We start from the raw sequence: 25,234 nt of genomic DNA on the forward strand, positions 1-25,234 counted from the left end.
CACCCAGCAGGGTTTTGCCAAACTGGAAACACATCCAACCTCCTGCAACCCACTTCCAGGGTGAAACCCTTTGGAAAGTACCAGCCTGGGCAGCTGGAGGCAATTTAACTCCCTGGAAAACAGGTAATTAAAAACATCCAACCACCTGCAACCCAGCTAACCGCCCCCCCCAGAAAGCACAATCCAAAGGTGCAGCCTCACCATTTTCAGTGGGTCCTCGTCCCTGCGATGTTCAGATGATGCTCCTGGGGTGTGGGGACCATGAGCTGGTGGTTTGCCCCGCTCCCTGCTGAGCCTCAGCTCTTATCCTGCCCCCAGCTCCACCTCTGACCCATAGTGGGGGTGATGGTGACACACGGCGGGGGGGAAATGATGTTATTAATACATTTTGCCTAATAGCAGATGAAATCATCCCGGGCTGTGGGTTGGCGTTTGCCCCCTCGCAGCTCTATCTGCTGAGTTTGGAGGGGATTCCAGGAACCCAGGGTGGCCCAGGCATAATTATTTCACATCTGTTTTTTCTCTATCTTAACTGAGTCTTCCTGCTCCTGTCAGCCTTGGTTAATCACTTAAGGAAAGGAGAAAATGCATGTTTATTGCCAGCCCCCAGCGTTGTGTTGCACGAGGCTCCTGGATGTCTCCTGGTGCTGTTTTGGTGCTTCCACTCTGATGGATACCCTGGCCAACTTGGGGACATGTCACCTCCCTGCTGTGCCCATCCCAGAGTGCTGCTTGGGCCACTGGTTTGCAGCCAGCTGCACCAGTTCAACCAGAACACCACTGGTTTGCAGCCCACCTTCATCCAGTCTAACTGGGACACCATTGGTTTGCATATCACCTTCATTCAGTCCAACTGGGATGCCACCAGTTTGCAGCCCACCCGCACCAGTCCAACCTGGCCCAGCCTCACTGCCCACAGTGGGGAGCAGCCTGTAGTCATTGTTGCATGGTGAGCTCCATGGAGAAGGATTTTACCCCCAAATTCCCCCCTTGGCAGCTGTGGGAGCACCCCGGGGGTCTCAGGCTGGGCAGGCACCTCTGCGAGATGAGTTGGTAGGTGCTCAGCCCTAAGCTGGCCCGGGCGAGGAGCCAGGGTGCCCGCCGCTGGGGGGCTCAGACCACAGCGTGTCTTGCCCACCCCTGTGGCCACAGGGTGACCTGTCCCCTGCCAGCCCCCGCAGTGGTGGCAGTGAGAGGAAATAATGCCGGCTCTGTTCCTCCTCCCGGGGACAGCCAGGAACTCACCCCCAGCAGCCAAAATTAGCCAGTGGCACTGATTCACCCAGCACATCACACAGCCCCACGTGCTCACACGTCAGCCGGGCACACGCCGGGCATGGGGACAGGGCACCAGGGTCCCAGGGGGGTGAGAACCCCGTAGTGATCAGTGGGACGAGCATCCAAGCTGGGTTTGGCTCCAGAGTTGGCCCCAAACCCCACAGGCATCCTGTGCGACATACCAAGAAGCATGGCACCTCCCCATGAGCGCAGCTTTAATGTCACAGCCTCCTCCACATGGGAACACATATACATTCACTGTATACAGATATACACAGAGAGCGGTGGCACATATGGGTGCCACAAAACCCGCCCGGCAGCCTGTGGACCCCCAAGGCAGTGTGGGGGGGACACATCTCCACTGGGGCTGGGGTACAGCAGGGACAGTGTAGCCCCCCAGGAGCAAACATCGCTTTCACAAAGCCTTTGAGAGTGAATGTAGGTGAGCAGGAACCTCCTCTAACATAGCACCATCCGCAGGGTTTCCCTGATGGGCTGGGAGGTGCAGGTGAGCCCCCCCAGATTAAAGACAGGCAAGTGGGCTGGAGGTAACAAATGCAGAAATCCTCCATCCCCACCACCGCTCACAGGTCTTTGCCAAACCATTGCAACCGCAAAAGGGGAACCAGGTCCCGGTTGAGGTTAAGGTGAAATTTATTCAGCTGGATCTGGTTGCGGGGGGGGCAGTGAGGGATGCAGGGAGGCAGTGCCTGCCCAAGGGTCATAGAATCATAGAGCAGTTTGGGTTGAAGGGACCTTCAAAGCTCATCCAGTGCCACCCCTGCCATGAGCAGGGACATCTTCACTAGCTCAGGTTGCTCAGGGACGTGGGAAGCCACCCCCAGCAGACAGCGGGGAGCAAGGTGGGTTTTTGGGGACCTGGAGGCAGGGCAGGGGACAAGGGTGTTAGATGAGGGAAGGGGAGCCCAATCATGCCAAGTCCCAGCTTCGCTCCTGGACACCTGGAGAGGGGGCATGGGGTCAAGCACCATCCCGTTGGCAGCAAATAAGTTAAAAATCAAACTGAGAACAGCCCAGGAAACCTTTGGGTGGGAAAAGGGGTTAAGAGCCTTGGAGGGGGTGTGGATTCCCATTTGATATAAATTTCACCTTAATGGGTGATACAACTGAAATGAAAGGAAAACCCCATGAGCAGCATAAAAACACGTTAGAAATAGCACCAGGTTCCTGCTGGGGGCTGGCGAGCACGTGGCCCTCCCCACCCTGCCATGGGCCGGCCACGGCGGCAGCCGCGCTCCACCGCCGGGCAGCCCTGCCTGCCGAGACGCTGCCTGCGCCTACACCTCTGGCTGCCCGCCCACCTCGCTGCCGGCTACGCCGCGGGCATCTGTGGAGAGAAGCGAGAGGGTTTCATAGCCAAGGGGGGACACCAGCATTGTCCCCTCAGCTCTGCATTGGTGGGGATGCTTCTGGAGTCACCGGTACCGGTGGCTGTGCTGTGCCTACCTGGCGCTGGGCGCTGCCCGCAGCGCAGCTCGCACTCCTCCTTGCTGTCGAAGCGGTTGAGGTTTCCCCCGCAGCCGCTGTAGACAAAGGGTCGGCACTGGGTGACTCTTTGGTTGTAGTACCAGCGCAGCGTGTAGCGCTGGCAGCTCCCCTCATCCAGCGGCAGGCTGCAGGGCTCGGCTGCAGGGGCAAATCGTAGAATTATTTTGGTTAGAAGAGACCCTCAAGATCATTGAGTTCAACCACTAACTCACCCCTAGCACTAACCCATGTCCTTGAGAACCTCATCTCCGTGTCTGTTCAACCCCAGGGATGGTGACTCCAGCACTGCCCTGGGCAGCCTGTTCCAATGCCCCACAGCCCTTTGGGGAAGAAATTGTTCCCCACATCCAACCTCAACCTCCCCTGGTGTATCTTGAGGCCACTTCCTCTCATCCTATCACTTGCTACTTGGGAGATGAGACCGACACCCTTCATGCTACAACCTTCTTTCAGGCTAGAGACAGAGCTGGGAGGGAGGTGGCATAAGGACATGATGGTCACAGATCCCTTAGAAAGGTACCAGAGGGATCCTCCAGCTGCTGCTGCTGCTGCCACTGGGGCCTCCCTGCTCTCCTGGGGGCTTTGGGACCCCCTCCTGTGGCTCATGCCCAGGAGCACAGGAACTTCACAGGCGCAGAAGGTCCCACGGGTGATGGGTTTGGTGAGGGGCACAGAGCAGGAGGTCCACACAGCATGCACAGCATTGTGCTGTGATGGGGAACGTGCACCCTGCCTGCATGCCTGTCAGAGGGCTGCAAATCCCAAATCCACCCCAGCTGGAGGGTGCAGAGACCTGTTGCCAGACAGGCCAAGGAGGCATCGCCCCAGCAAAGCACCAGCACTCCAGCAGTTGCCCCCTACGTGCTCCATCCTCAATGCCAGGCCAGCGCAGGGAATCTCACCAGCCATCCTGGGATGCTCTGAGCTGTCCATCTCCAGGACATCATTGTAGTCGTCCTCCTCCTCTTCGGTGTACATGCTCTCATACTCCAAGTCATCCGTGTCAAGCGTGACCCGTCTGTCCTGCCCTGGGAGACAGTGCTGGGTGTGAGCAGCCCTTTTTTCCCCCTCTGTCCCCTCCATTCTGCTCCCCCCAGCCCCAGTTCTGCACACACACATAGGCTCCCTGCTGCCCTCTCCTCTCCCTACTCATTAATTAAAGTCTCCAGGACCACCAGCACAACCATTGATGGATTAACCCTCACTGCCTGCAAGAGGAGGACAGGGACATGACTGGCCACACACATGGAGCAGGGGAAAAGGAGAATGGGGCCTGAAAGCCCAAGGGTGACACTCACCCTCCTCTTCCTCAGCGTGTGACAACTTGAGCACTGGGACTGTGTGAGCACTGCCAGCGGGGAATGGCTGGGTGGCAAAGCGCCCTGCGAGGGGAAGGACATGGCACAGGCATCAGGGAGGAGGCGAGGGGTCCTGGGGTGCTCCCCCAGGGGGAAACCCCCCTGTTGCAGGTGCCGAGCAGCCTAGCACTGCCCTGGCACTGCTGCAGTGTGCTGGAGTACATGGCCAGGGATGGGGGACCTGGGGACACCCCCTCCTCTCTCTGCACCACTGAGCAGGGCTGCTGGGGGTCCCAGGGCAGGGACAGGCAGGAGGAGTTATTGCCTGGCTGGGACCCCAGCAGGATGGGGGTGACAGGGGACACAGGTCTTGTAGGTCTTCCAGGCTCCCCATCACCTGTTTGATGCTCCCTCTCCTGGCGGACGCTTCTTCCTCCTCCCTGGGCAGAATGGAAGCTGCTCCTGGCCTGAGCCCCCCAGCCTCCTTGGAAAGAGAGCACCCACCTCATCCCAGCCCACCCTTCAGCCCCGTCCCTCCAGCCAGCCCTCCCTTCCAGCAGTCCTGGTCCCTGCGAGCCCGCCTGCCCCAGCTCAGCACCCAAGGATGGATGGGACAGTCCTCATTGTCCCTCTCGTGGTCCCTTCTCAATTGGGCAAACCTTGGCAGCACCAGGACCCCATCAGCACCCATCCTTGCTGTGCCACCCCTTCTGCCACACACCAGCCCTCCTCCCTGTGTACAGTCCCACACTGATGCCAGCCCTGAGCAAGGGGGCCCCAGGGGGTCCCAGCCACCTCTAGCCCCCCCAAAACCGGCAGCACACTGGGGCGCCAGGACCCCTTTGGTGCCACATGGGGGTAGGAAGGGAGAGCCGCAACCTGAGTGCTCACGTGAATCCAGACGCCGTGGGAATTGGCCACCACAGGCTGTGGGACAGATGGGACAGGGGGGTCAGGGGCAGCAGGGGAGACCCCCGGCCCTGGGGCAGCGTGGTGGGGGATGCTCAGCTCACCACAGTGCTGGTTCATCTCCTGTCTGACAAAGGCGCGGATCTCCTCCTCCTGCCAGGCATGCGAAGAGGCAAAGGATCCACATTGCAACAGGGGATGGTACAATTAATTAGATAGGAGGGAAAATCCCCCTTCCCCAGGCCCATGTGCCAGAGCAGAGCCCGGAGTGGCGGGAAGCCCCTTCATCATCGGTGGTGGGACAGACCCTGTGCCCCATCCCACCCTGGTGACTTGAGCGCCACAAGCCCGTGCTGGCTCCTTCCCGGCTCCTTACCGTCATGCCTGGCTCCCCTTTCTCCCCACGGATTCCCTGGGTGCCAGGACTGCCCTAGGGACAAGCAGAGGGGGGTTGGAGGCTGTCCCCAGCCAGGGGTCACCCCCTCACAGCCTGTCACCTGCTCACCCACCTGTTCTCCTCTCTCGCCAGGGATGCCGGGCACACCACGGGCCCCCGGCACCGACTGTCCAGGGGGGCCTCTCTCCCCCTGCAAAGGACACAGGCTCAGGGTCTGGCTGGTGGCTCTGAAGACTCTCTGCCCTCCCCAGTGCTATGAATGTGCTGCTGCCCCTGTCCCCACACCCTGGGGACACCTATGCAGGTGGGGATGGGGATGGAGCCAACCCAGGCCCACAATGAGAAGGTCTCCAACACTCCAGGCTCCCATCCCCTGGGCAGGGGGACACATGGGAGGACACCAAAGGCAGAGTGCTGGTAGGGACAGCGACAGAGCCTGGGACGCAGCTCCTGATGCCACCAAACCCTCACCCAATGCAGGGACAGGGCCACCGATGGTCAGGACTCACCTTTTGGCCCTGCATGCCCTCGGGACCCCGAGGACCAACATTCCCTGGGGGCCCAGGGGGGCCAGGAGCACCGTCACTGCCCCGGGGACCCGGGCCACCGATAATGCCAGGAGCGCCCTGTGGGACAGCAGAGGGTGAGGCTGTGGGTGTCAGAGACCCCAGCCTCAGAGCAGGTGCCAGGGGCACCCTCTGACCCCACAGCTGAGCACGTCTGAAGCACCAATGCTGGTGCCTTCCTGTAAAGAGCAGGAATTTGTCGTCACTTATAGTTTAGTGACATAAATAAGCAGCACCAGACGGCTCTTCTGGGAGCACTGGGCTCTGATGGCTGGATCCTGGCAAAAGCAACACGGTGCAACGCAGACCGTCCCTTTCCAGCCTGCTCACCCGCTCTCCTTTCTCCCCCTGGTCTCCTTTGGCTCCAAGCTGCCCGTCGAATCCCCGGTCACCCTGTGGAGAGGAAGGAACAGGCAGCAGGGGACAAGCAGCAGGGTGGCTGAAATGCCAGCATGGCTTTTCCTGGCACTGCCCTGACCTACCTTGGGGCCCATGAGTCCCTCCTTCCCGGGGATGCCCGGTGGTCCTGACAGCCCCAGCTCTCCCTGGGGGACAAAGCAGACGTCTGTCAGTCACTGGTCATATGTCCCTGTCCCTCCCCGGTGCCAGCGCGGTGCTTACCGGCTCGCCTTTCCTCCCCGGCAGTCCTGAGCGCCCTGGGATCCCTGGCTCTCCCTACAGCAGGCAGAAGAGAGGCAGGGAGGTCAGTCCTGTGCCCCCCAATGGCCATCCCAGAGCCAGGGGCTGAGGGGAGGACCTCGTGCCCCCGCTGCAGGGCTGAGCTCCCCCCTCAGCCATCTCCTTGCTCCCTCCGACTGGCAGAGGGGATAACCAAAGGGCTGCAGCCTCCAGGCACCGTCCAGGCTCCTGCGGCACCCACAGACACCCACTCACCTTCTCACCCTTGTCCCCATCGAGGCCACAGGCGCCTTTCATGCCCCGGTCACCCTGTGAGGATGAGGAGGGGAGTCAGAGCCTCGCTGAGCCAGCAGAGCTTTGGTGAGTAGAGGGACCAACCCACCTTAGGGCCACGCATGCCCAGGGGTCCCATGTCCCCCTTCTCCCCCCGGACTCCAGGGATCCCGTCGCGACCAGGCTGGCCCTGCAGCAGAGCACACAGCGTGACGGGGATCCACTCCTGCCCCACATGGGGGTGGCAGCGGCACCGAGACGCAGCTCCTCACCGGCTCACCAGGCTCTCCTGATGCTCCCACCTCTCCCTGGGAAGGCAAAGGCATCGGTCAGGGTAGATAAGGTGGAAACAGTCCTCACAGCACCCATGGGCACCTCCTCAGCACTGAGGGGTGCCCAGCTCCTCACCTTCTGCCCACCAGGGCCACGTGCCCCGGGGAAGCCCATGGAGCCCTTCTCACCTTGCTCGCCCCTTGCCCCCTGCAAACAGAACCACAGATCAACATGGGGCTGGCGGGGAGAGCTGGGCCATGGCACAGCCATGGCATGGCTGAAATGGCCTCCAAGGCCAGCTCTGGCAGCTCTCCTTGCCAGGGTGCCAAGCACCATGCCAGGGTGCCCACAAGCACCAGCACACAGATGCTACCATGTCCAGGTCCCTCTGTGGTCTGGTCCCCAACTCAGCACCCCCTGGCCCTGCACGAGCCTCCCCAGCCCCATACCTTCTCTCCAGGCATGCCTTGCTCCCCCTTGTCCCCCTTGTCCCCTTCCATGCCCTTCAGGCCACGCTCTCCCTGCAAAGGGGGAAACACAGGGAGGGATTGGGAATGGGGAGATACATGGCAGGGTGAGGAGGACAGATCCAGCCTGGGGCAGGGACACAGGGGTCTGTAGGGTGGCTGAAGGAGAGGGGACAATGTGCTCTGCAAGGGAGGGGCCCTCGGCAGCAAAAAGCCCGCCCAGTTCTTCTGGCAGGCAGCAGTGGGGGGGTCCTGTCCTCTGCCACTCGGGATGGGGGGTGCAGGATCAAACCTGCAGGGCTGGGAGCTGCTGGGGAGGGGGATGCACAGGAGGGCCCCTGCCCGTCGGGACAAGGAGAGACACAGAGGGGGACAGGGAGCCGGGGGACAGTTCTTACTGGCTCTCCTTTGCTGCCCCGCGCTCCGGCAGGCCCCTCCGCCACCACAGTATCGCCCTGCATGCCCAAAGTAGAGAGCTGGGGGTGAGCAAGGGGGACAGCACTGCTGCCCCTCCCTCCCGCTGCCCCCCACCCCAGGGCCTCACCTTGTCTCCTTTGGGTCCTGGGGCCCCAACGTCTCCCTGCGAGGAAAAGGAGAGGGTGAGATGCTGCACAGATGCACATTGGGGAGCAGGCAGCACCTCCCTGGAGACCCCAACTCCTGAAGGTCCATCATTCACACCCCCACACTGGTTCTCCAGCCCCCAGGGTCTCTTACCTTGTCCCCACGCTCCCCCCGGTTCCCAGGCAAGCCCTGCGGGACAGAGAAGGGTGGTCAGGGAGGGGCTGGGCTGGGGGTGCAGCCAGGGATGGGGGGATTTACCGCCGGGCCACGATCCCCTTCTGGCCCCGGGCGCCCATCTTCACCCTGTGAGAAGAAAGGGACGTGAGAAGAACGTCTGGGATGGGGACACCCCCGGTGTCACCTTGCCATGGGGACAGGCGCAGCGCTGGCTCCCTGTCCCCCAAGGTCTGGCACAGTGGGATTTCCCGTCCCTGGTGGTGGGGACATGGGTGACATTGGGGGGGCCGTGGCAGGACCTACCCGTGGCCCTGGGTCTCCACGCTCGCCTCTGGCTCCCGGCAGCCCGGCCCCCGGCGCACCCTGCCAGGGGAAGGCAAGAGCTCGTCCCTGTCCTTGCTGCTCACCACTCCTCCCAGCCATGCCGTGTCCCCCACCATGTCACAGGACACCCCACAGGACCCCCCACCCCAGGTTCCTGGCACAGGATCCCATGTGCCAGCATCCAGAGTGGTTTCAGCATCACCCAGGGGTGGCTGCAGCAGGGACGCGCCACCAGAGGAGTGGCCCCACATTCTTCATGCTATGGGGCTGTCTCCATCCTACCTTGTCACCCTTCAGGCCAGGGGCGCCTTGTACACCCTAAAAGAAAGAAGAGGGGTGAGAGAACCACAGGGGGAAGGCGCAAAGCATCCCTGGGGCTCCCACAGCAGGTCCTACCCTGTGATGGAGCCCCCAGTGACCCCCAGGGCTGCGGCCAGGAAGGCGCAGGGGGGTCCCCATCACCCTGCCCAGACTGGGGGGAGCCAGGGCAGAGCCTGCACACCCAGGGACGCTGCAGCCCCGTACTCACGGCCGGCCCTGGGGGCCCCGCAGGTCCCAGTGGTCCAGGGGTGCCATCTCTCCCAGGAAAGCCGAGCAAACCCTGCCAGGAAAACACAGTGAGCGGGCAGGGGACATGGGCAGGAGCTGGCAGGGACCCTGCTGGCACTGCCTGAGGTCTGGGGTCACCCAGAACAGCGAGGCTGAGCACCGGCCATTGTCTTTACCCTCTCTCCTGGGGGACCCGGTGAGCCAGGCTGGCCATTGTCCCCTCTCAGGCCAGGCTGTCCTGGTGTCCCAGCGATGCCTGCTAAGCCTGGGGGTCCTGGTGGCCCTGGCAAGCCAATGTCACCCTGCAGCAAGAAGGAAAAAGATGGGGCCCAGGGAAACAGCCCCCCAGGAGTGTGCTTCTCCCATGGCATCACCTGGGTGTCGGGAACATGGTGACAGCCAGGGGGACATGGGGACAGCTAGAGGGACATGGGGACAGGAGTTACCTTCAAGCCTGGAGGCCCATCCTGTCCTGGTGGTCCCCGCGCACCGACACCTGGTGACCCCTGGATGGTGACAGAGCACATGGTGTGTCCCCTGGCTGGGGAGCAGAGGGTGCGGGAGGCCCTGTGCCCCCCAGAGCAGCCCCACAGGGCTGGGGAGCACCCCACTCCTCTGGGACCTGGGGACACTGACCTTCTCCCCTTTGGCTCCGGGCGACCCCTTGGCTCCCTGCGAAGACACCAAGCCACCGGGAATGGCTGAGTGTTGGATGGCAGGGACACAGGTCACCCGCAATGGTATCTGCTCCCCAGACCCCCCATATGCCTCCTACTCACATCTTCCCCAGGATCTCCTGGCTCCCCGAATCCTCCTAGTTCCCCCTGGCAGGGTAAAACAAAGAAAAAGCAGAGTTGGGAGATGTTATGCAGGGGAGCAGCTGCAGCTGGGTGACCCCCGCTGTGGGCAGGTAGCTGGGGAGCCCAGGGATCCCCATGGCTCCCTCCCCACCAGCCCCTGGGGCAGCACTCACCTTCTCGCCCTTGGGGCCGGGCAAGCCCCGGTCACCCTTGGAGCCCTACATGGGGAGAACAGTGTCGGGGCGGGGAGCAACCACAGGGCTGTCTGGCCCCCCAAATGCATAGAATCACAGAACAGTTTGGGTTGAAGGGACCTTCCCAGCTCCCCCAGTGCCCCCCCTGCCATGAGCAGGGACATCTTCACCAGCTCAGGTTGCTCAGAGCCCCATCCAGCCTGGCCTGGGATGTCTCCAGGGATGGTTCATCCACCACCTCTCTGGCCAACCTGGGCCAGGCTCTCACCACCCTCAGGGGAAAAAGAAGTCATGGGGTGGTGGTGGGGGGGATGAGGTTAATAGTGGGGTGAGGTTAACAAGACTGACTCACGGGCTCTCCCAGCAGCACACCCTCCAGCAGTGCCGGCTCGCCCTGCAGTGACACACGGGTGCTCAGATGTGCCCACAGTGGGTACCTGCACCCTATGGACCACCACCCAGGAGTGGGGGTCCCTTCACCCCACACCTCCTTACCTTCTCCCCTTTGGCACCGGGAGGGCCAGCGATGCCCTGGAGCAGAGAGGAGAGTGGTGACAGGTCAGCTGGACTGCAGGGGGATGGTCCCCCCATCCCAGCCCAGGAGCGCCAGGGAAGGTCCCAGCTCTGCACTCACCTGCCCTGGGGCTCCGGCATCCCCTCGCTCTCCCTTGGGACCAGCAGGACCTGATGGTCCCGGTAAACCCTGGCACAAGGCGTACAGCCCTCAGCTTCAGATCCCCCAGCTGAGCCCAAGGGGGCTCCCACTGGGACAGGACAGGGTGAGCAGCAACGTACCATCTTCCCCGGCATCCCAGCCTCACCGTCCTTCCCTGGCACGCCGTCCCTGCCCGGCACCCCTGGCTTCCCGCTCTCTCCCTGGCAGCAGCAAGAGCAGGGCTGGGGTGCTAGGGTCTCACAGCCCACCCAGCAGCCCCCAGCACCCACGCTGATGGAAGCTGGACAAGGCAGGGGGACAACACACTCACCACTTGTCCTGGCAGCCCAGGGACACCCGGTGGGCCCTGTGAGGGAGACATGAGCAGAAATCAAGCAGCAGCCCAGGCACCAGGAAGAGCCAAATGGCAGCTTAGGGTGGGGGATGCAAATACCTACCCCTGGGCCAGAGGGGCCAGGGGGGCCAGGCAGCCCTATGCTGCCCTGGGGACCAGGCAAGCCCTGCAACGGCAACAGCCACATCATCAGAGAGGGGACAGCACGCTGCCCTGGCACGGCCAGGACCTTGGTTGTCCCCGTAGGAATGGCGGGGCTGGCCAGCTTCGCGGGGGCCAGATGGTTTGCAGTGGGCTGGTGGGGAAGGGGCGAGTGCTCACCCGGATGCCTGAGCCAGGTTCCCCTGGATCGCCCTGTGGAGAGTCCCTGCATCAGTCCCACCACCCCGATCCCTGGCCACCACGGTCATAGTCACATCCCCGTGCCTGCCATGGGGCCAGTTGCATCCAGGAGGGGGCCAGCCTGAAATGTCCCTCCCTCCAGCCCAAAATGTCATCCTCCTTCCAGCCCCCAAATCTGGCAAGGCACCACTTTCCTCTGCCAGGTGGGATGTGGCGATGCCGATGCCAATGTCATACCTTGGTCCCAGCTGGGCCCTGGGTCCCTGGTGGGCCAGGGCTGCCCTGCAGGGGACAAGGGGACATTGTGTTGGGCAGGTACTTGCTGGTGGCACAGGACAGGGACGAGGCAGTGGGGCAGCGTGGTCCCAGCACTGCCACCCCTCCCTGCTCCCTGGGGGGACATCTGCCTCAGCTGACATCCCCCTTGCATGACAGTCCCCTGCCTGTGCCATAGGGTGTCACCTTACCGGAGGTCCTGGGGGTCCCGGCTCTCCCTGGTTGCCCTGAAAGGAGGAAAAGATGGGGTCACTGCAGGGATGGGTTTTCGCGACTAGGTGCATGAGGTGTCCCCTGGGAGAGGGGACCCAGAGAGAGCCAGAGGCTCTGGTGACATCCCAGCTGAGTGGGGACAAGCCTGATGAGATTCCTGGGGTCAAGCACCCCCCAGGCAGCAGGGTGGCCCCCACGACCTCACCCAGCACCTGCAGTCAGGAGCACCCAGCTGCACGCTGTGGTGGTGAGACACAGTGGCATGGGGGGACACAGTGGCATGGGGGGACACAGACACTTACCGGGCGTCCCAGCACACCGGGGAAGCCTGGCAAGCCCTGCAAAGAACCATGTCAGAGCTGGTGGACAAGCATGAGCCCACCACCCCCAAGCAGCCCTGCCTACCCCCCAGAGATGCTCCTCATTCCCAGTGTGGGGTACTCAGCCCAGGGTACTTATAGGGGGGGCAGGAGGGCCCCTAAAGCAGCAGGGGAAGGGGGTGAACAAGATGTGAATGCTCCCACTGGTGCTGCTCACTGGTGGCTGGTGTGGTACCACAAGACCTTCCCCTCATCCCAGCCCGTAACTCCCGCCATGTCCCCACTCACCGGCTTCCCCTCGGGGCCGGCCAGCCCCCTCTCACCCGGGAGGCCCTGGAGCAACAGATGGGAACAGTCAGTGCTGGGGGGCTCTGGGGTCAGTGCCAGACAGGGGGACAGTGTGGCACTCACCGGGGCACCGTCCCTGCCCTTCTCGCCAGGCTCCCCTCGCTCGCCCCGTGGGCCACCCTCACCCTGTGGGGACAGGAGCAGGGTCGTAGGACAGGCAGGGACCTGTCCATCTCCCCCCAGACCCTGCTGACACCCAAAGAGGGGTGTGCCCAGCAGTGTCCCTGCCCGGGGCTTTGCTCCATGGGGCCGCACTGTTGGCAGCAGGAGACTTACGACCGCAGACCTTATCGCCTTTGGGTCCCCGCTCGCCCTCAGCTCCTGGCTCGCCCTACAGCGGGAAGAAGATAGATGCCATCAGCCACCTTGCTGCTGCCCTGGGGACACCATTGCTGCTGCTGTCCCCCACCACAGCCCAGCTCACCACATTGTCCCCAGCTCAGTGGCCTGGGCTGCCCTGCTCCTTTCTGTCCAGCCACGTACCTTCAGTCCCTTGGGTCCAGCGGGGCCGCGCTCACCCGGGAAGCCCATCAGGCTGCCCTCCGCCGCATCTGCCTGTGGGCAGGGTGCAGGCAGGGCTGGCACCCAGGGGACCCCAGGAAGGTCTCCCCAGGGTCACAGCCCTCCCAAAGCCCCTGTGCCAGGGGACTGGATGTGGCCATCCATCCCCGGAGGTGCAGGCTGGCACCCCTTGGGGACGGTCACCTACCTTGGGCCCCGGTGGTCCCGGGGGGCCGGGCAAGCCATCTCTGCCCTGGCCAGGGGAGAAAAATAGGTTGAGCATCAAAGGGACATAGCAGAGCACAGGGGAGAAGAGCCATTGTAGTATGGCCACTGCTGGCCCCCACAGGGCGTCCTCCTGCCCCACAGAGAGCCACACATCCCCCCAATGGGTGCACAACACAGTGGGACAGGAGGGACCATGTCACCACCCCAGCTCACCTGATCGCCCCGATCGCCCTTCTCACCCCGGTCGCCCTGGGAAAACGATGTGGTGGCTGTCACAGGGCTGCCCCCAAGCCCCCAGGGCCAGGTCCCCCAGCCCTCACCCCACACCCCCACACACACTCACCTTCTCGCCAGGCCGCCCAGCCTCCCCCAGCTCCCCGGCCCGGCCCGGCACTCCGGGGATACCCGGCTTGCCAGGCTCCCCCGGCTGCCCGGCCGGCCCCTCGGGACCCCGCTCGCCCACAGCACGGCCCGTGGGGCCCTGGGGGCCGGGGGCACCCGGGTCCCCCTTGTCACCTTTGGGTCCTCGCTCACCAGGGAAGCCTAAGGAGCCCTGCAATACATAACATGGTGCTGCCAGAGCCAGCCCTGCGCCAGGGGTGTAAGCCCCCACGGAGCATCCCAGGGCTGAGCTGGCTGCATGCGTTTGGCATGCAGGGAGCCCGGCTCCGCTCACCTCTCGGCCTGGGGGCCCCCTCTCTCCTGGCTCGCCCCGGCTGCCCTTGGGGCCACGCAGCCGCTCGGACACCGGCAGGAACGAGTCTGAGCTCCCATCATAGGCACCTGTGAGCTCCTTCAGGGACGAAATCTGGGAGGGAGGAAAAAGCCATTGGTGAGTGGAACCCATCCACGGCAGCACCCCACAGCCCTGCCAACACGTCCCAGGTCACACAGGTCTCCCACCACCTCCAGTGCCCCCCTCCTGCTACACACCTTGATGCCAAGCGCTTCCAGGCTGCGTTCAATGTTCTGCAAAAACAAGACATGAAAAACAAAGTGGGTGTCGCCCTGTTCCCACCTTCAGGGCTCTGGAGCCTTCTCTGTCCCCAGCCCAGCAGGTCAGTGGGGGACTCACCACAGCACTCCCAGGGTCTCCACGTGCTCCAGGGTTGCCAGGTCTCCCCTAGATTTGCAGAGAGGGAATGCAAAGATGTACAGAGCTGTGGTGGGTGAGGCGAGCAGCACTGATGATGCCCTCAGTAGGTTTCAGAGTTAACGCCGCTGAGTGCTGCCTGGGCAGAGGCTGTGGTTGCCACCACCTTGGGTTGCTCACAGCCTGCTGGGCTGGGTGCTGGACACTCACCGGCTCCCCTCGCAGTCCAGGCTCCCCCGGGTCCCCCTGAAACACAGCAAAGGCATCAGGAACGAGCAGGGCAAGGCTGCCGGGTGCCGACTCCAGCGTCAGGGCCCAGCCCTGGGGACAGGGAGTCCCCCAAGTACCCGTCCCCTCTGGCACAGGGTCCCTCTAGTCCTTGGAGGGCTTGGGGCAGGAGCACACCTACCTTCGGTCCAGCCACCCCACGGAGGCCTGGCGAGCCCTGGGACACACAGAGAGGGCACAATGGCACCCACGGTCAGGGCACTGTACCCTGAGGGAGCTGTGGGCAGGGGACCTGCCTGCCCCATGGTAGCCTGGACACCAGGGTCCGGTGCTGGGTGGCACCATGGGCTTGAAGGTTACGCACCTGCCCTGGGGGGCCAACCTGTCCTGGGACACCGGGGAGTCCAGGGGGGCCTTGCACACCTCTGTCCCCCTGCTCGCCCTTGGCACCACTGGGCCCCTGCCAAGAGAGCAGTGTCACCTCCAGTGGGGACATGTACCCACCTCCCCCATCACCATGCTGGTCTGCAGCAAGTACTCACCTCTCTGCCGGGGGGGCCTGTGTCACCTTTGTCTCCCTAACCAAGAGGAGGGAAAGGAGTTAGAGGGATGCTGCCCCATCTGAGGGACCCAAGGGATGCTCCTGGACTTGCACAGGGAAGAGCCACTGGGAGTGTGAAGACCATGCAGGCACCACACCCAGGGCTCCTTACCTTTCTCCCATCCTCTCCTGGTGTCCCATCTTCTCCCTGGGGACACAGGCTGTCAGTCAGCACACAGCTGAACCTCCCCAGCACTGGCACCGCATGGGACAGGGACCACACCAGGGACACGGCTCAGAGCATGGGGACCCTTTGCTGTGTGTCCCCCTTGCCTTTATGTTGGACTGGGGTCAACAGCCCTTGGGAGCCCCAGGTGATCCCCAAATCCAAGTCCTGTTCCCCCTACTCACGTTCTTGCCGCTGGGGCCAGGTTTGCCATCATCACCGGGTTTGCCCTGGGAGGAAGCAGCAGCAGTGAGAGACCCCTGCTGTGTCCCCCAGTGCACCAGCAGCTGGGGGTCCCCAGGCCCCACCGCAGTCCCAGGGTGCAGGGAAGGGGGAGCTGGGCAGGGGGGTCCCCATGGCACAGAGCAGCTGGTACTTACGGGGACACCAGGTGGTCCCAGGGGACCCACGGGGCCAGGCGGTCCCTGGTCTCCACGCAGCCCGGGCAGACCCTGCGGGGAAAGGAGAAGGGGGAGCACAGGGCAACAGGGCACCCACCTCCCCCAGCCAGCTCTGGAAGCATGACCAGGACAGTGACACTTTTCTGGGGAAAGGGGACAGTCCCCCAGACCAAGGACATTGGTCCCTAGCAAGCATGATGCCCCCAGCAGGAGCACAACCCAAACCTGCCCCCTGCAGAGGTACTTACATCCCGACCAGGGTCCCCCTGCTTCCCCGGATCCCCCTGCAGACAAGGAGGAGGTGAGCGCAGGGACACCGCCCCCACCGCCACCGCCCCCCCAAGAGCATCCCCAGCCTGGAGCAGAGGGTGTCCAGGGAGGGGATGTCTGGGGGGTATCCCACCCAGGACCACACTCACCCGCAGTCCAGGGGTGCCCGGGGGCCCGGGTTTGCCTTCCAGCCCATTGCGGCCATCCAGCCCCGGGGGGCCGCGGTCCCCCTGTAACAGAGCAGAGCAGGAGGGTTGGATCCATGGGGCAAGACAGGGTGCTGTGGAGCCCACCCAGCCCCCAGCCCCCTCACCTTCTCTCCTGGCAGGCCTCGGTCCCCGGGGTCACCCTATGCAGTAGGAAGAGGAGTGAGCATTGTCCCCTCCAAATGGGAGACATAATGGGTGCAGACCCCCCCGCTCAGACCCCATGGGGAAGGAAGGGGGCACTCACCCGTGCGCCGGGGGGGCCACGGGGACCCTCCACACCCTGCAGGAGAGAGCCGTGCTCAGCAGTGGGACATGAGGGGGTCCTGGGTGCCCACCCACTGCACACCAGGACCCCCGGTTCTCCTGCAGAATGTCACCCATCTTGCTGTCCTATCAGCTCCCATATCAGTGACACGGCACTTACCCTCTCTCCAGGCAGCCCAGGGGAGCCAGTGTCACCCCGGGCGCCCTTTGCACCATCCTTGCCAGGGTCCCCAGGGTCCCCCTACCAGGGGAGAGCACTGTGGTTAGAGGGTGCTGCCCCCATGCCGGCGCAAACGCCTGCGCAGGGTCTGTGCTGAGCACTTCTGCACTGCGTGGTTTAAGGGCAGGATAATAGCAAAGGTCTCAAAATATGGAGTGTTTCAAAAAGAGGGACCCAATTTCAAAGATACAGTAATTTCCAAACACCCTGTACGGGCACGAGCTGAAAAAAAAGAGGTTGCTGGGCTCAATGCAGCTCCGGAGTGTCCAGAGAAGAAATGGAACCCAGGGAGCGGGGAAAGGTGGAGGATGAGCAATGCTGCTGAGCCAGGAGCCAGCTGAGACAAGGGGAAGGCACCAGGCACCATGACTGGGTACCACGATGCCACCGAGCACAGCCCATGGCAAAAACCGTCCCCAGCCTGAGCTGGCTTGTCACAGCAGAACACCCAGAGCACAGGGTGCTGATGGGGGACTCTGCAGGGGAGAGCCACAACCATGCTGGATCCCTCAAGGGTATCAGCCCTACAGGGACCCCGAACAAGGGCACTGTCCTCCCAGTGCTGGGCAGGAGCATCAGCCCATGTGCTCCCTGGATCCCACGTACCCCCCACACCTCTCAGGGGCTGTTCTGGGCAGGGAGGGCTCGGTGCACCAGCATCCCAGTGCCCGGCGGGGGCCAGCACAGGGCACCCCCACGGCAGCAGCATCCCAGGTGACCCACTCATTACCTTCTCCCCCTTCTCCCCGGCTCCTCCAAGCCCCACGTCAACCTGTGGGGCAGAGAGAGCTGTCAGAGCAAATGGGGTCAAGCACCAGCCTGGGGGCAGGGATGACAGGGAGCAGAGCTTACAGTTCGTCCTGGGGGTCCGGGAAGACCCTGCAAGAAGGGTGAGGAAGGGGATTACATGGCACTGACACAGCCTCGGGGAGGGCAGGGCTGTGGGGTGGGAGCAGACGGTCCCCCCGCCAGCATTGTCACTCACCGGCTCCCCGCGGTCACCCTTGCTCCCTGGCACTCCAGGGCTGCCCTGTGGGAGAGGGGACGGGGTGAGAGGACAGGGGACCCATGGGCTTGAGGGTGACCCTGGGGTAAGGGTAAGTGAGGGATGAGGGGGTCCATAGGGTCATGGGTGCCCAAGAAGCTGTACTCACATTCCTGCCTTCAGGACCTGGATCTCCTGGGTCACCCTTCTCCCCGGGGGGGCCGCGGTAGCCAGGGAGGCCCTGGGCGGGGGGCAGAGGGAGGGCGTGCATTAGCAAGACCCCCTCAAGGCATCTCGACCCCCCTGGGGTGCTCACCAGCCCCACACTTACCCGGGGGCCCCTGTCTCCAGGTTTGCCAGGCAGACCCGCTTCACCCTGTGGGGAGAGATAGGGTGAGTGGGGGGGCAGCAGGGAGGGGGACAGTGGTCCGGGGGGGTCCTCACCTACCGGGGTGCCTTCATCACCCTTCTCTCCACGCTCTCCCTGCGGCACAGGTCAACAGGCACCAGCCAGGAGGAGAAAAGCACAAGTCACCAGTGTTCCCCTGCTCCCTGTCAGTGCCCCCACCTCCTCAGGGCCACCGTGCCCCACAGCCCCCCCCTTACCCCACACTACCTCCTTGCCACGCAGCCCAATCAGCCCCGGGGTGCCTGGTCGCCCCGGCTCACCCTTCTCCCCTGGCTCCCCTGGGTCACCCTAGGCAGGGGGAAAAGGACAGTGGGTCAGGGCAGTGTGGGGGGACATGGGGGCTGCTGGCGGGAGAAGAGGCTCAGCACAGCACCCTCCACTCCCTGGAGCAGCATCACAGCACAGCCTGGAAGGACAGCCCCTCCAAAGCCTGATGGACGGGCAGACAGAGCGGGGATGTCTTCTGCAATGACATTACCTTTGGACCGCTCCTGCCCGTGAGGCCAACAATACCCTGGTTGTTGGAGAGGGGAGAGCACGTGTCACTGGGGAGCAGGGTGACCCCACGCCAGAGGAGGGACCGGGGCCATGAGCTGGTGCCCCGGGGGCTCATCCAGACTTACCCGGTCACCCTGCTCGCCTTTGGGGCCAGGTGGCCCTGGGATGCTCAGACCAGGGGGACCCTAAAGACACGAAGAGACACAGCTTGGAGCAATGGCACCATGAGCCCTAGGGGGCTGTGTTGTGCCCCGTGTGCCCCCCCTTCCCAGGCAGTACTCACACGGGCACCTGGATCTCCCGCATCGCCCTTGGGGCCAGGAGGTCCTTCTGGTCCTGGGAAGCCTCTGTCACCCTGGTGCAGATGAAATGGCACCATCAGCATCCTGCAAACCTCTCCCCTTGCCCCCCCACTGCAGCTGGGGACAGCCCAGGCCTGGGGACCAGCACAGGCATCCCCTGGCTGTGCAGCCCCCTTCCCCAGCCAGTGACCGTGCCCGGGGGTACCAGTGCAGCACAGGGGGCACAGCCAGGGCAGGGTTACCTTCTCTCCTCCAATACCAGCCACACTGGGAGCCTGGGGGACAAGCAGAGGTGAGACCACTAGATGCTGCCCAGGGCTCCCTGTCCCTGTCCTGGGGCAGGCAGAGCTGGACCGCTTGGGCAGCATCACTTACCGGCTTGCCGGGTGGTCCTGGATCGCCCTACAGAGAGATGGGTGTCATCGTCTGCCCCTTCCCCAGCAGCACCCTGCCACCCCACCAGCATTCTTTTCTGCCCTCACCTTCTCCCCCCGGGGGCCGGCTGGTCCCGGAGCTCCCTGCGATGAGAGAAGAGACATCAAGGGGCTGGCAGTGCCAGGGGACACACACCTGGGCATGGCAGCCCCAAGAACACAGCACCACCACTTCTGCCCCCACTCACCTCTCTGCCCGATGGCCCTGGCCGCCCCGGGGCTCCCACTTCACCCTGTCAGAGGGGAGGAAGAGGAAGCAATCAGGGCCATCCTCGCATCCCGTGCCAGGACAGCTGCTCCAGGGCAGGGCTGGCATCACCCCAACATGGCCACAGCCACCCCAGTCCACCTACCTTCTCGCCCTCGGGGCCTGGCACGCCACGGTCACCCTGCAGAATGAAGCAGAGGGGGGTGTCAGGAGCCTGCCTCCCTCCCCACCACACTGTACCAGTTCATGTGCTGCCCTAGAGCCCTTTGAGGCCCAGCCCTGAATCTCATCTGAGGCCACCGGGCTCTGACAGTGACCCCAGGCACAGCCACCATGTCCCCAATGTCACGGTCCCACTCCAGAGCTGTCTCACCTTCTCGCCTGTCTCTCCCAGCTCGCCTGGAGCCCCACGGTCCCCCTGGTGCAGAAGAAAGATGGGGTCAGGGGCAGCAGGACCAATGGGGGATGCCGTGGGTCCCAACACAGCACCCAGACCCCTTTTCCTCCCACTGAAGGCAAGAGCATCCCTTCAGTTGCCACTCACCTTCCTGCCCTGCTCGCCCGGTGGTCCCCGAGGGCCCTGCAAAGAATGGAGAAGATGTCACCTTCAGCATGACAGGACAAATCATAGAATAGTTTGGGTTGGAAGGGACCTACGAAGCTCACTTAGTCCAACCCCTGCCATGAGCAGGGACATCTTCAACTACCAGAGCAGGAGCCCTCCGGGAGCTGTTGGGGCTCAGCTCCAGGGCAAGGCTGACTCCTGCCCACCTTGTCATCTCTCCAAAAACTCACCCGGTCTCCTGGGTCCCCTGGGCGGCCAGGTGGCCCTGGGAAACCTTCTTCACTGTCGCCCTGGGGATTAGGAAAGGTGACAGCTGAGCCCGTGAGATGGGGATGCCCATGAGACAGGGATGGACATCATGGCTGGAGAGCAGCATGGAGACCAGTGCCAGCACTGAGCATCCCCACCGCCCTCTTACCTTGTCTCCCTTCAGGCCAGGGGGTCCAGCAGGTCCTCGGGGCCCGGGGTCCCCAGGCAGACCCTGCAAGAGCACACAGCTCAGCCCTGGGGACACAGCTCAGCCACAGGGACACAGCTCAGACCTGGGGACACATGGCTGCTGTGGCCCCACTCCTCTCTGCTGTCCCCACTCCCCATCCCCAGACTCACCGGGGGGCCGGGGTCCCCTCGAGGTGCTGCCCCATCCACAAGTCCGGGGGGGCCCTGCAGAGACAGGGGTCACCTTTGTGTGACAGCCCCAGAGGGCTTGGTCCTGCCCAGCACCCTTGAGGGGGCTGCAGTGCCCTCAGGCACCCCCGGAACCTCCATCCGGGAGGGCAGGGGATGCAAGGAAATGTAGAGCAACTTACCCTCTCACCTCGGTCACCCTTCTCCCCCTGCAAGGGCAAAAAACAACAGGTGAGGGCAGGGGTGGGCTTTTTCCATGACCCCTTGAATAGGGAGGAGGAACATGCCGGGTAAAGCCCACTAACAGTGGCAACAGGGCACGCGGATGTGCCTCCTTGCACCCTGCCCAGCACCAGCTCATGCACACCAATGTGTGTGTGGGCACGGCTGGGGCTGGCACATCTGAGGAGAGCACAGCCCATGAGTGGGACCAGGAGGAGTGCTGGCTGTCACAGAATCATAGAATCATGGAACCGTTTGGGTTGAAGAGACCTTCCCAGCTCCCCCAGTGCCCCCCCTGCCATGAGCAGGGACATCTTCACCAGCTCAGGTTGCTCAGAGCCCCGTCCAGCCTGGCCTGGGATGTCTCCAGGGATGGTTCATCCACCACCTCTCTGGCCAACCTGGGCCAGGCTCTCACCCCGCTCAGGGGCAACAATTTATTCCTCATGTCCAGACTGAATCACACCTCCTTTAGTTTAAAACCATCACCCCTTATCCTTTACTCCCATCTTTCTGTCCACACGTCCCCCTGAGCTGTCCCCATGCAGCACCCAGGGGGACCTACCTTCACAAACTCTCCTGGAGGTCCTGGTGGCCCCATAGGTCCCAGTGGACCAGGGGGCCCTGGATCACCAAAGGGTCCCCGTGGGCCGGAGCTGCCAGGGGGGCCAGGGCTACCCTGAGTGACAGAGATACTCCATTAGCTGGGGGGACAGCATAGGATAGGGGTGCTGTCAGGGACCCCTTGGCACCACCACCCCCACACCTACCGGCACGCCTGGCTCCCCTTTCCGACCCGGCAGCCCCTGTCCTCCATCCACAATCACCCTGGGCTCTCCCTGAATGATGATAAGGAGGAAAAATCAGTGTCCCCATGTTGTGTCCCCACCACAGGACAGGGGCCACAATGTCACAATGAGACTTGGCAGGGAGATGGGATGACCCTAAGGTCACCTGGACACCGAGCATCAGGAAGTGCCTGGGGCTGACGTGCCCACCAGGGTCGCCCCTGTTTCCCAGGGACCCCCCCAGCCAGCCCCGTTCCCGTCACCTACCGGCTCGCCCTTCTCCCCCTTTGGGCCAGAAAGCCCCGTCGGCCCCCGTGGCCCCTGGAAAGGAAAGAGGAGAATGAGGGAGGGTGCAGGGAGAGGCATGGAGCTGAGAAGGGAGGGGGCCATACTCACAGGATCACCTCGGGGACCAGGGGTACCCTGGGTGCCCTAAAAAACAACAGGTCAGGAGGTGAATGTGTATCCTGGCCAGGCAGGGGAGTGGGGATGGGATGGAGATGGGATGGGATGGGATGGGATGGGATGGAGATGGGGTGGGGATCAGATGGGAGCACCAACCAAGGCAGGGATAGGCAGTCCCTGCCCAGTACACTTGGCCTGGGACACACACCCAGGGGACAGCAGTGACCCTGCCAGCTACGGAAAACCCCCCTGGCACAAAGCATGGGTGTGCAGAATCTGGCTGAGGGAGCAGGCAGGGCAGGCAGGGTGATAGGAAGAGCCCACCCCTGCAGCAGCAAACCCAGGGGGACACCCCCACTCACTGGCTGGCCAGGGGATCCGGGGTTCCCAGGGCGTCCGGGGCTTCCTGGTGTCCCATCGGCTCCGGGAAATCCCTGTGGGAGAGAGGAGCATCGTGCCAGCACCTGGTGCATCCCAGCTCTGCCAGACCCCCCCAGTGCCCCAGGCAGAGCTGGTTCTGGGGGTCCAGAGAACAGCACAGGCTGGGCTGGTCTTCCCAGGAGATCCCCCATCCAGCCTGGGTGAGGAGGAGAGAGGGACAAAGAGCAACAAGAAGTCCCTGCATGGCAATGTCCCTGTGCCCAGGGACACTAGGGCACGGGGGTGCAGTAACTGGGGTACTCACCCTGTCCCCCTTCTTTCCCAGCTGCCCAACGCTTTCTCCTGGCAGCCCCCGTGGCCCCGCAGGTCCTGGGGGGCCAGGTAGCCCATGGCGGCCCTGGAGGGACATCAGAGGGGACAGACCAGTGGCAGGTGGTGGTCAATGCATGTTCCCCATCCGCCCTGCGACAAGGGCTGGACAGGTCCCTCTGCCCCATAGCCACCTGCCAGCAGGACAAGGGGACAAGGATCTGACCCCCCAGCCCCACATCTGGACATTACCGGCTCACCGGGGGGACCTGGCTGCCCCGCACGTCCTGGTGGTCCCTGCAGAGACAAAGGCAGAGCTGAGCATCACCCGCAGGTTGGCATCAGCAGTGGCTGAGGGGACGCAGCCCTCCCCCAGAGCCACCCGCTTGTGGGGGGACAGCCAAACACTCACCACCTCGCCACGGTCCCCCTTCTCACCCTGCAAGGGGACAGAGGGTAGGGGTTAGAGGCTGTGCCCCCCTGCTCAGCTGCCCATTGCAGCTGCTGCCCTTGGCAAGCTGGGGGGGGGGCCTGATCAATCAGAGAATAATTTTGATTGAAAATAATCCTCAAGATCATGGAGTCCAACCGTTAACCCACCCTTGGCACTACCCCATGTCCCTGAGAACCTCATCTCTGTCTGTCCAACCCTCCAGGGCTGGTGACTCCAGCACTGCCCTGGGCAGCCTGTTCCAATGCCCCACAGCCCTTTCTAGGAAGACATTGTTCCCCAGATCCAACCTCAACCTCCCCTGGAGCAACTTGAGGCCATTTCCTCTGCTCCTGACACTTGTTCCTGGGGAGCAGAGCCCGACCCCCCCTGGCTCCAAGCTCCTTTCAGGCAGTTCAGAGATCAGAAGGTCTCCCCTTGGCTCCTGTTCTCCAGCTGAACCCCCCAGGTCCCTCAGCCGCTCCCATCACACTTGTGCTCCAGCCCCTTCCCCAGCTCCATTGCCCTTCAGTCCTCACACAACACAATCAATTCTGAGCCTCTGTGGCACAGCACGGCATGGGGACGCTCACCTTGGGGCACTGCACAGTGCAGGGCTTCGGCTTCGGCTCCAGCTCCGGCTGGCAAGACAAGGGAAGCCCATGTGAACCTGAGAGCAGGAGGAGAAGACCCTGGCCCCCACGGGGCTGCTCCCACTCCCCAGCTCCCGAGTCCCCATCCCCTTACCCGGGTGGAGATGATGGTGCAGAGATCATCGGTGAGCTCTCCCTCAGCACTGCCACCGCCATAGATGAACCGCGGGTCCTCGCCAGTCACCATGCGCCGGAGCTGCTCCCGGTCCGCCCCCTCCAAACCCACCGCCAGCACCCGGACCCCTGAGCCAAGAGCACCCTCAGCACCCTGTGGAACTCTCCACATGCCCTCCTGGGACCTCCAAGCCATCCTCACCCCCAGCCTTGATGTCCCTGGCCGCCGCAATGGCATCATCCCCGGAGGGGCCGTCGGCCAGGACCACCAGCACAGCCGGCACACTGGGCCGGCGCCCTGCGCCTGGACTCAGCAGGTAGGTCCTGGTGAAGGTGATGGCAGCACCTGGGGAGGGAGAAGGAGGAGGAGGAGAAGGATGAGTATGGGGTCCCCCCAGCCGCTGCCCCAGCTCCCTGCGCAGCCCCTCACCGATGGCGTTGCCGCTGGGCTCCTCGTAGCGCATGGTGCGGATCCGCTCGAGCACGGTGGGCAGGTCACTGGAGCGGTTGAGGAGCAGCCAGGGCAGGCTGCGGTAGCTGTACGTGGCCAGAGCCACCTGCCAGGGTGCAGGGGACACAGAAACACAGGATGGTTGGGGTTGGAAGGGACCTTTGGTGATCATCTACTCCAACCACCTGCTAATGCAGGGTCACCAGAGCAGATCGCACAGGGTCACATCCAGGTGGGTTTGAATGTCTCCAGAGAAGGAGACTCCACACCCGCTCTGGGCAGCCTGGTCTTGGGCTCTGGTATCCCCAAAGTACAGAAGTTGCTCCTCATATTCAGGTGGAACCTCCCGTGTTTCAGTCTGTGCCCATTTGCCCTCGCCCTCAGCCTCATCACTTGGCACCACTGAACAGAGTCTGGTCCATCCTCTTGACACCCACCCCTGAGATATTTATCAGCATAAATAAGATCCCTCTCAGTTTCTCTTCTCCAGGCTGAACAGCCCCAGCTCTCTCAGTTTCTCCTCATAAGAAAGATGCTACAGACCCC

At 63.3% G+C, this 25,234-nt stretch overlaps 1 protein-coding gene across 10 annotated transcripts in view; it reads right to left on the reverse strand.

The window, feature by feature from the left end:
• Positions 1–1,476: 1,476 nt before the first annotated feature.
• The window catches only part of COL7A1 (collagen type VII alpha 1 chain), a 34,455-nt gene continuing 10,697 nt past the window's right edge, over positions 1,477–25,234 (reverse strand). For 5 of the 10 annotated variants that reach the window (XM_065075692.1, XM_065075697.1, XM_065075698.1 and 2 more), the window contains 95 exons: positions 24,668–24,794; positions 24,440–24,583; positions 24,218–24,366; positions 24,064–24,111; positions 23,453–23,479; positions 23,293–23,337; positions 23,036–23,128; positions 22,713–22,784; positions 22,342–22,377; positions 22,213–22,266; positions 21,928–21,996; positions 21,723–21,836; positions 21,118–21,144; positions 20,918–20,971; positions 20,727–20,789; positions 20,539–20,598; positions 20,288–20,323; positions 20,117–20,161; positions 19,889–19,924; positions 19,724–19,768; positions 19,584–19,619; positions 19,477–19,503; positions 19,344–19,376; positions 19,083–19,154; positions 18,925–18,984; positions 18,780–18,815; positions 18,509–18,589; positions 18,341–18,376; positions 18,224–18,268; positions 18,062–18,133; positions 17,893–17,937; positions 17,760–17,786; positions 17,638–17,679; positions 16,848–16,928; positions 16,668–16,703; positions 16,528–16,563; positions 16,364–16,444; positions 16,193–16,228; positions 15,924–15,995; positions 15,729–15,773; positions 15,490–15,525; positions 15,319–15,354; positions 15,141–15,236; positions 14,958–14,993; positions 14,759–14,794; positions 14,531–14,578; positions 14,389–14,424; positions 14,132–14,263; positions 13,799–14,008; positions 13,669–13,704; positions 13,436–13,480; positions 13,210–13,281; positions 13,013–13,057; positions 12,790–12,852; positions 12,667–12,711; positions 12,361–12,396; positions 12,037–12,072; positions 11,807–11,851; positions 11,549–11,581; positions 11,331–11,393; positions 11,204–11,239; positions 11,013–11,093; positions 10,852–10,920; positions 10,713–10,748; positions 10,570–10,611; positions 10,197–10,241; positions 10,003–10,047; positions 9,860–9,895; positions 9,670–9,729; positions 9,400–9,525; positions 9,204–9,275; positions 8,957–8,992; positions 8,654–8,713; positions 8,432–8,476; positions 8,327–8,362; positions 8,154–8,189; positions 8,008–8,064; positions 7,592–7,663; positions 7,278–7,349; positions 7,142–7,177; positions 6,979–7,059; positions 6,852–6,905; positions 6,579–6,632; positions 6,440–6,502; positions 6,288–6,350; positions 5,901–6,017; positions 5,504–5,581; positions 5,371–5,424; positions 5,099–5,147; positions 4,965–5,012; positions 4,483–4,569; positions 4,086–4,169; positions 3,690–3,815; positions 2,746–2,925; positions 1,477–2,626 (listed from right to left, as the gene is read on the reverse strand). In XM_065075692.1, coding sequence (XP_064931764.1) covers positions 2,577–2,626; positions 2,746–2,925; positions 3,690–3,815; positions 4,086–4,169; positions 4,483–4,569; positions 4,965–5,012; positions 5,099–5,147; positions 5,371–5,424; positions 5,504–5,581; positions 5,901–6,017; positions 6,288–6,350; positions 6,440–6,502; positions 6,579–6,632; positions 6,852–6,905; positions 6,979–7,059; positions 7,142–7,177; positions 7,278–7,349; positions 7,592–7,663; positions 8,008–8,064; positions 8,154–8,189; positions 8,327–8,362; positions 8,432–8,476; positions 8,654–8,713; positions 8,957–8,992; positions 9,204–9,275; positions 9,400–9,525; positions 9,670–9,729; positions 9,860–9,895; positions 10,003–10,047; positions 10,197–10,241; positions 10,570–10,611; positions 10,713–10,748; positions 10,852–10,920; positions 11,013–11,093; positions 11,204–11,239; positions 11,331–11,393; positions 11,549–11,581; positions 11,807–11,851; positions 12,037–12,072; positions 12,361–12,396; positions 12,667–12,711; positions 12,790–12,852; positions 13,013–13,057; positions 13,210–13,281; positions 13,436–13,480; positions 13,669–13,704; positions 13,799–14,008; positions 14,132–14,263; positions 14,389–14,424; positions 14,531–14,578; positions 14,759–14,794; positions 14,958–14,993; positions 15,141–15,236; positions 15,319–15,354; positions 15,490–15,525; positions 15,729–15,773; positions 15,924–15,995; positions 16,193–16,228; positions 16,364–16,444; positions 16,528–16,563; positions 16,668–16,703; positions 16,848–16,928; positions 17,638–17,679; positions 17,760–17,786; positions 17,893–17,937; positions 18,062–18,133; positions 18,224–18,268; positions 18,341–18,376; positions 18,509–18,589; positions 18,780–18,815; positions 18,925–18,984; positions 19,083–19,154; positions 19,344–19,376; positions 19,477–19,503; positions 19,584–19,619; positions 19,724–19,768; positions 19,889–19,924; positions 20,117–20,161; positions 20,288–20,323; positions 20,539–20,598; positions 20,727–20,789; positions 20,918–20,971; positions 21,118–21,144; positions 21,723–21,836; positions 21,928–21,996; positions 22,213–22,266; positions 22,342–22,377; positions 22,713–22,784; positions 23,036–23,128; positions 23,293–23,337; positions 23,453–23,479; positions 24,064–24,111; positions 24,218–24,366; positions 24,440–24,583; positions 24,668–24,794 — 5,814 coding nt within the window. In that variant the 3' untranslated portion in view covers positions 1,477–2,576. Of the gene's footprint in view, positions 2,627–2,745; positions 2,926–3,689; positions 3,816–4,085; positions 4,170–4,482; positions 4,570–4,964; positions 5,013–5,098; positions 5,148–5,370; positions 5,425–5,503; positions 5,582–5,900; positions 6,018–6,287; positions 6,351–6,439; positions 6,503–6,578; positions 6,633–6,851; positions 6,906–6,978; positions 7,060–7,141; positions 7,178–7,277; positions 7,350–7,591; positions 7,664–8,007; positions 8,065–8,153; positions 8,190–8,326; positions 8,363–8,431; positions 8,477–8,653; positions 8,714–8,956; positions 8,993–9,202; positions 9,276–9,399; positions 9,526–9,669; positions 9,730–9,859; positions 9,925–10,002; positions 10,048–10,196; positions 10,242–10,569; positions 10,612–10,712; positions 10,749–10,851; positions 10,921–11,012; positions 11,094–11,203; positions 11,240–11,330; positions 11,394–11,548; positions 11,582–11,806; positions 11,852–12,036; positions 12,073–12,360; positions 12,397–12,666; positions 12,712–12,789; positions 12,853–13,012; positions 13,058–13,209; positions 13,282–13,435; positions 13,481–13,668; positions 13,705–13,798; positions 14,009–14,131; positions 14,264–14,388; positions 14,425–14,530; positions 14,579–14,758; positions 14,795–14,957; positions 14,994–15,140; positions 15,237–15,318; positions 15,355–15,489; positions 15,526–15,728; positions 15,774–15,923; positions 15,996–16,192; positions 16,229–16,363; positions 16,445–16,527; positions 16,564–16,667; positions 16,704–16,847; positions 16,929–17,637; positions 17,680–17,759; positions 17,787–17,892; positions 17,938–18,061; positions 18,134–18,223; positions 18,269–18,340; positions 18,377–18,508; positions 18,590–18,779; positions 18,816–18,924; positions 18,985–19,082; positions 19,155–19,343; positions 19,377–19,476; positions 19,504–19,583; positions 19,620–19,723; positions 19,769–19,888; positions 19,925–20,116; positions 20,162–20,287; positions 20,324–20,538; positions 20,599–20,726; positions 20,790–20,917; positions 20,972–21,117; positions 21,145–21,722; positions 21,837–21,927; positions 21,997–22,212; positions 22,267–22,341; positions 22,378–22,712; positions 22,785–23,035; positions 23,129–23,292; positions 23,338–23,452; positions 23,480–24,063; positions 24,112–24,217; positions 24,367–24,439; positions 24,584–24,667; positions 24,795–25,234 lie in introns of those variants that run through there. The other 5 variants (XM_065075695.1, XM_065075694.1, XM_065075693.1 and 2 more) reach the window with 5 other exon arrangements.

This window comes from Columba livia, chromosome 10 (assembly GCF_036013475.1).
Source record: "Columba livia isolate bColLiv1 breed racing homer chromosome 10, bColLiv1.pat.W.v2, whole genome shotgun sequence".
Taxonomy (NCBI): domain Eukaryota; kingdom Metazoa; phylum Chordata; class Aves; order Columbiformes; family Columbidae; genus Columba; species Columba livia.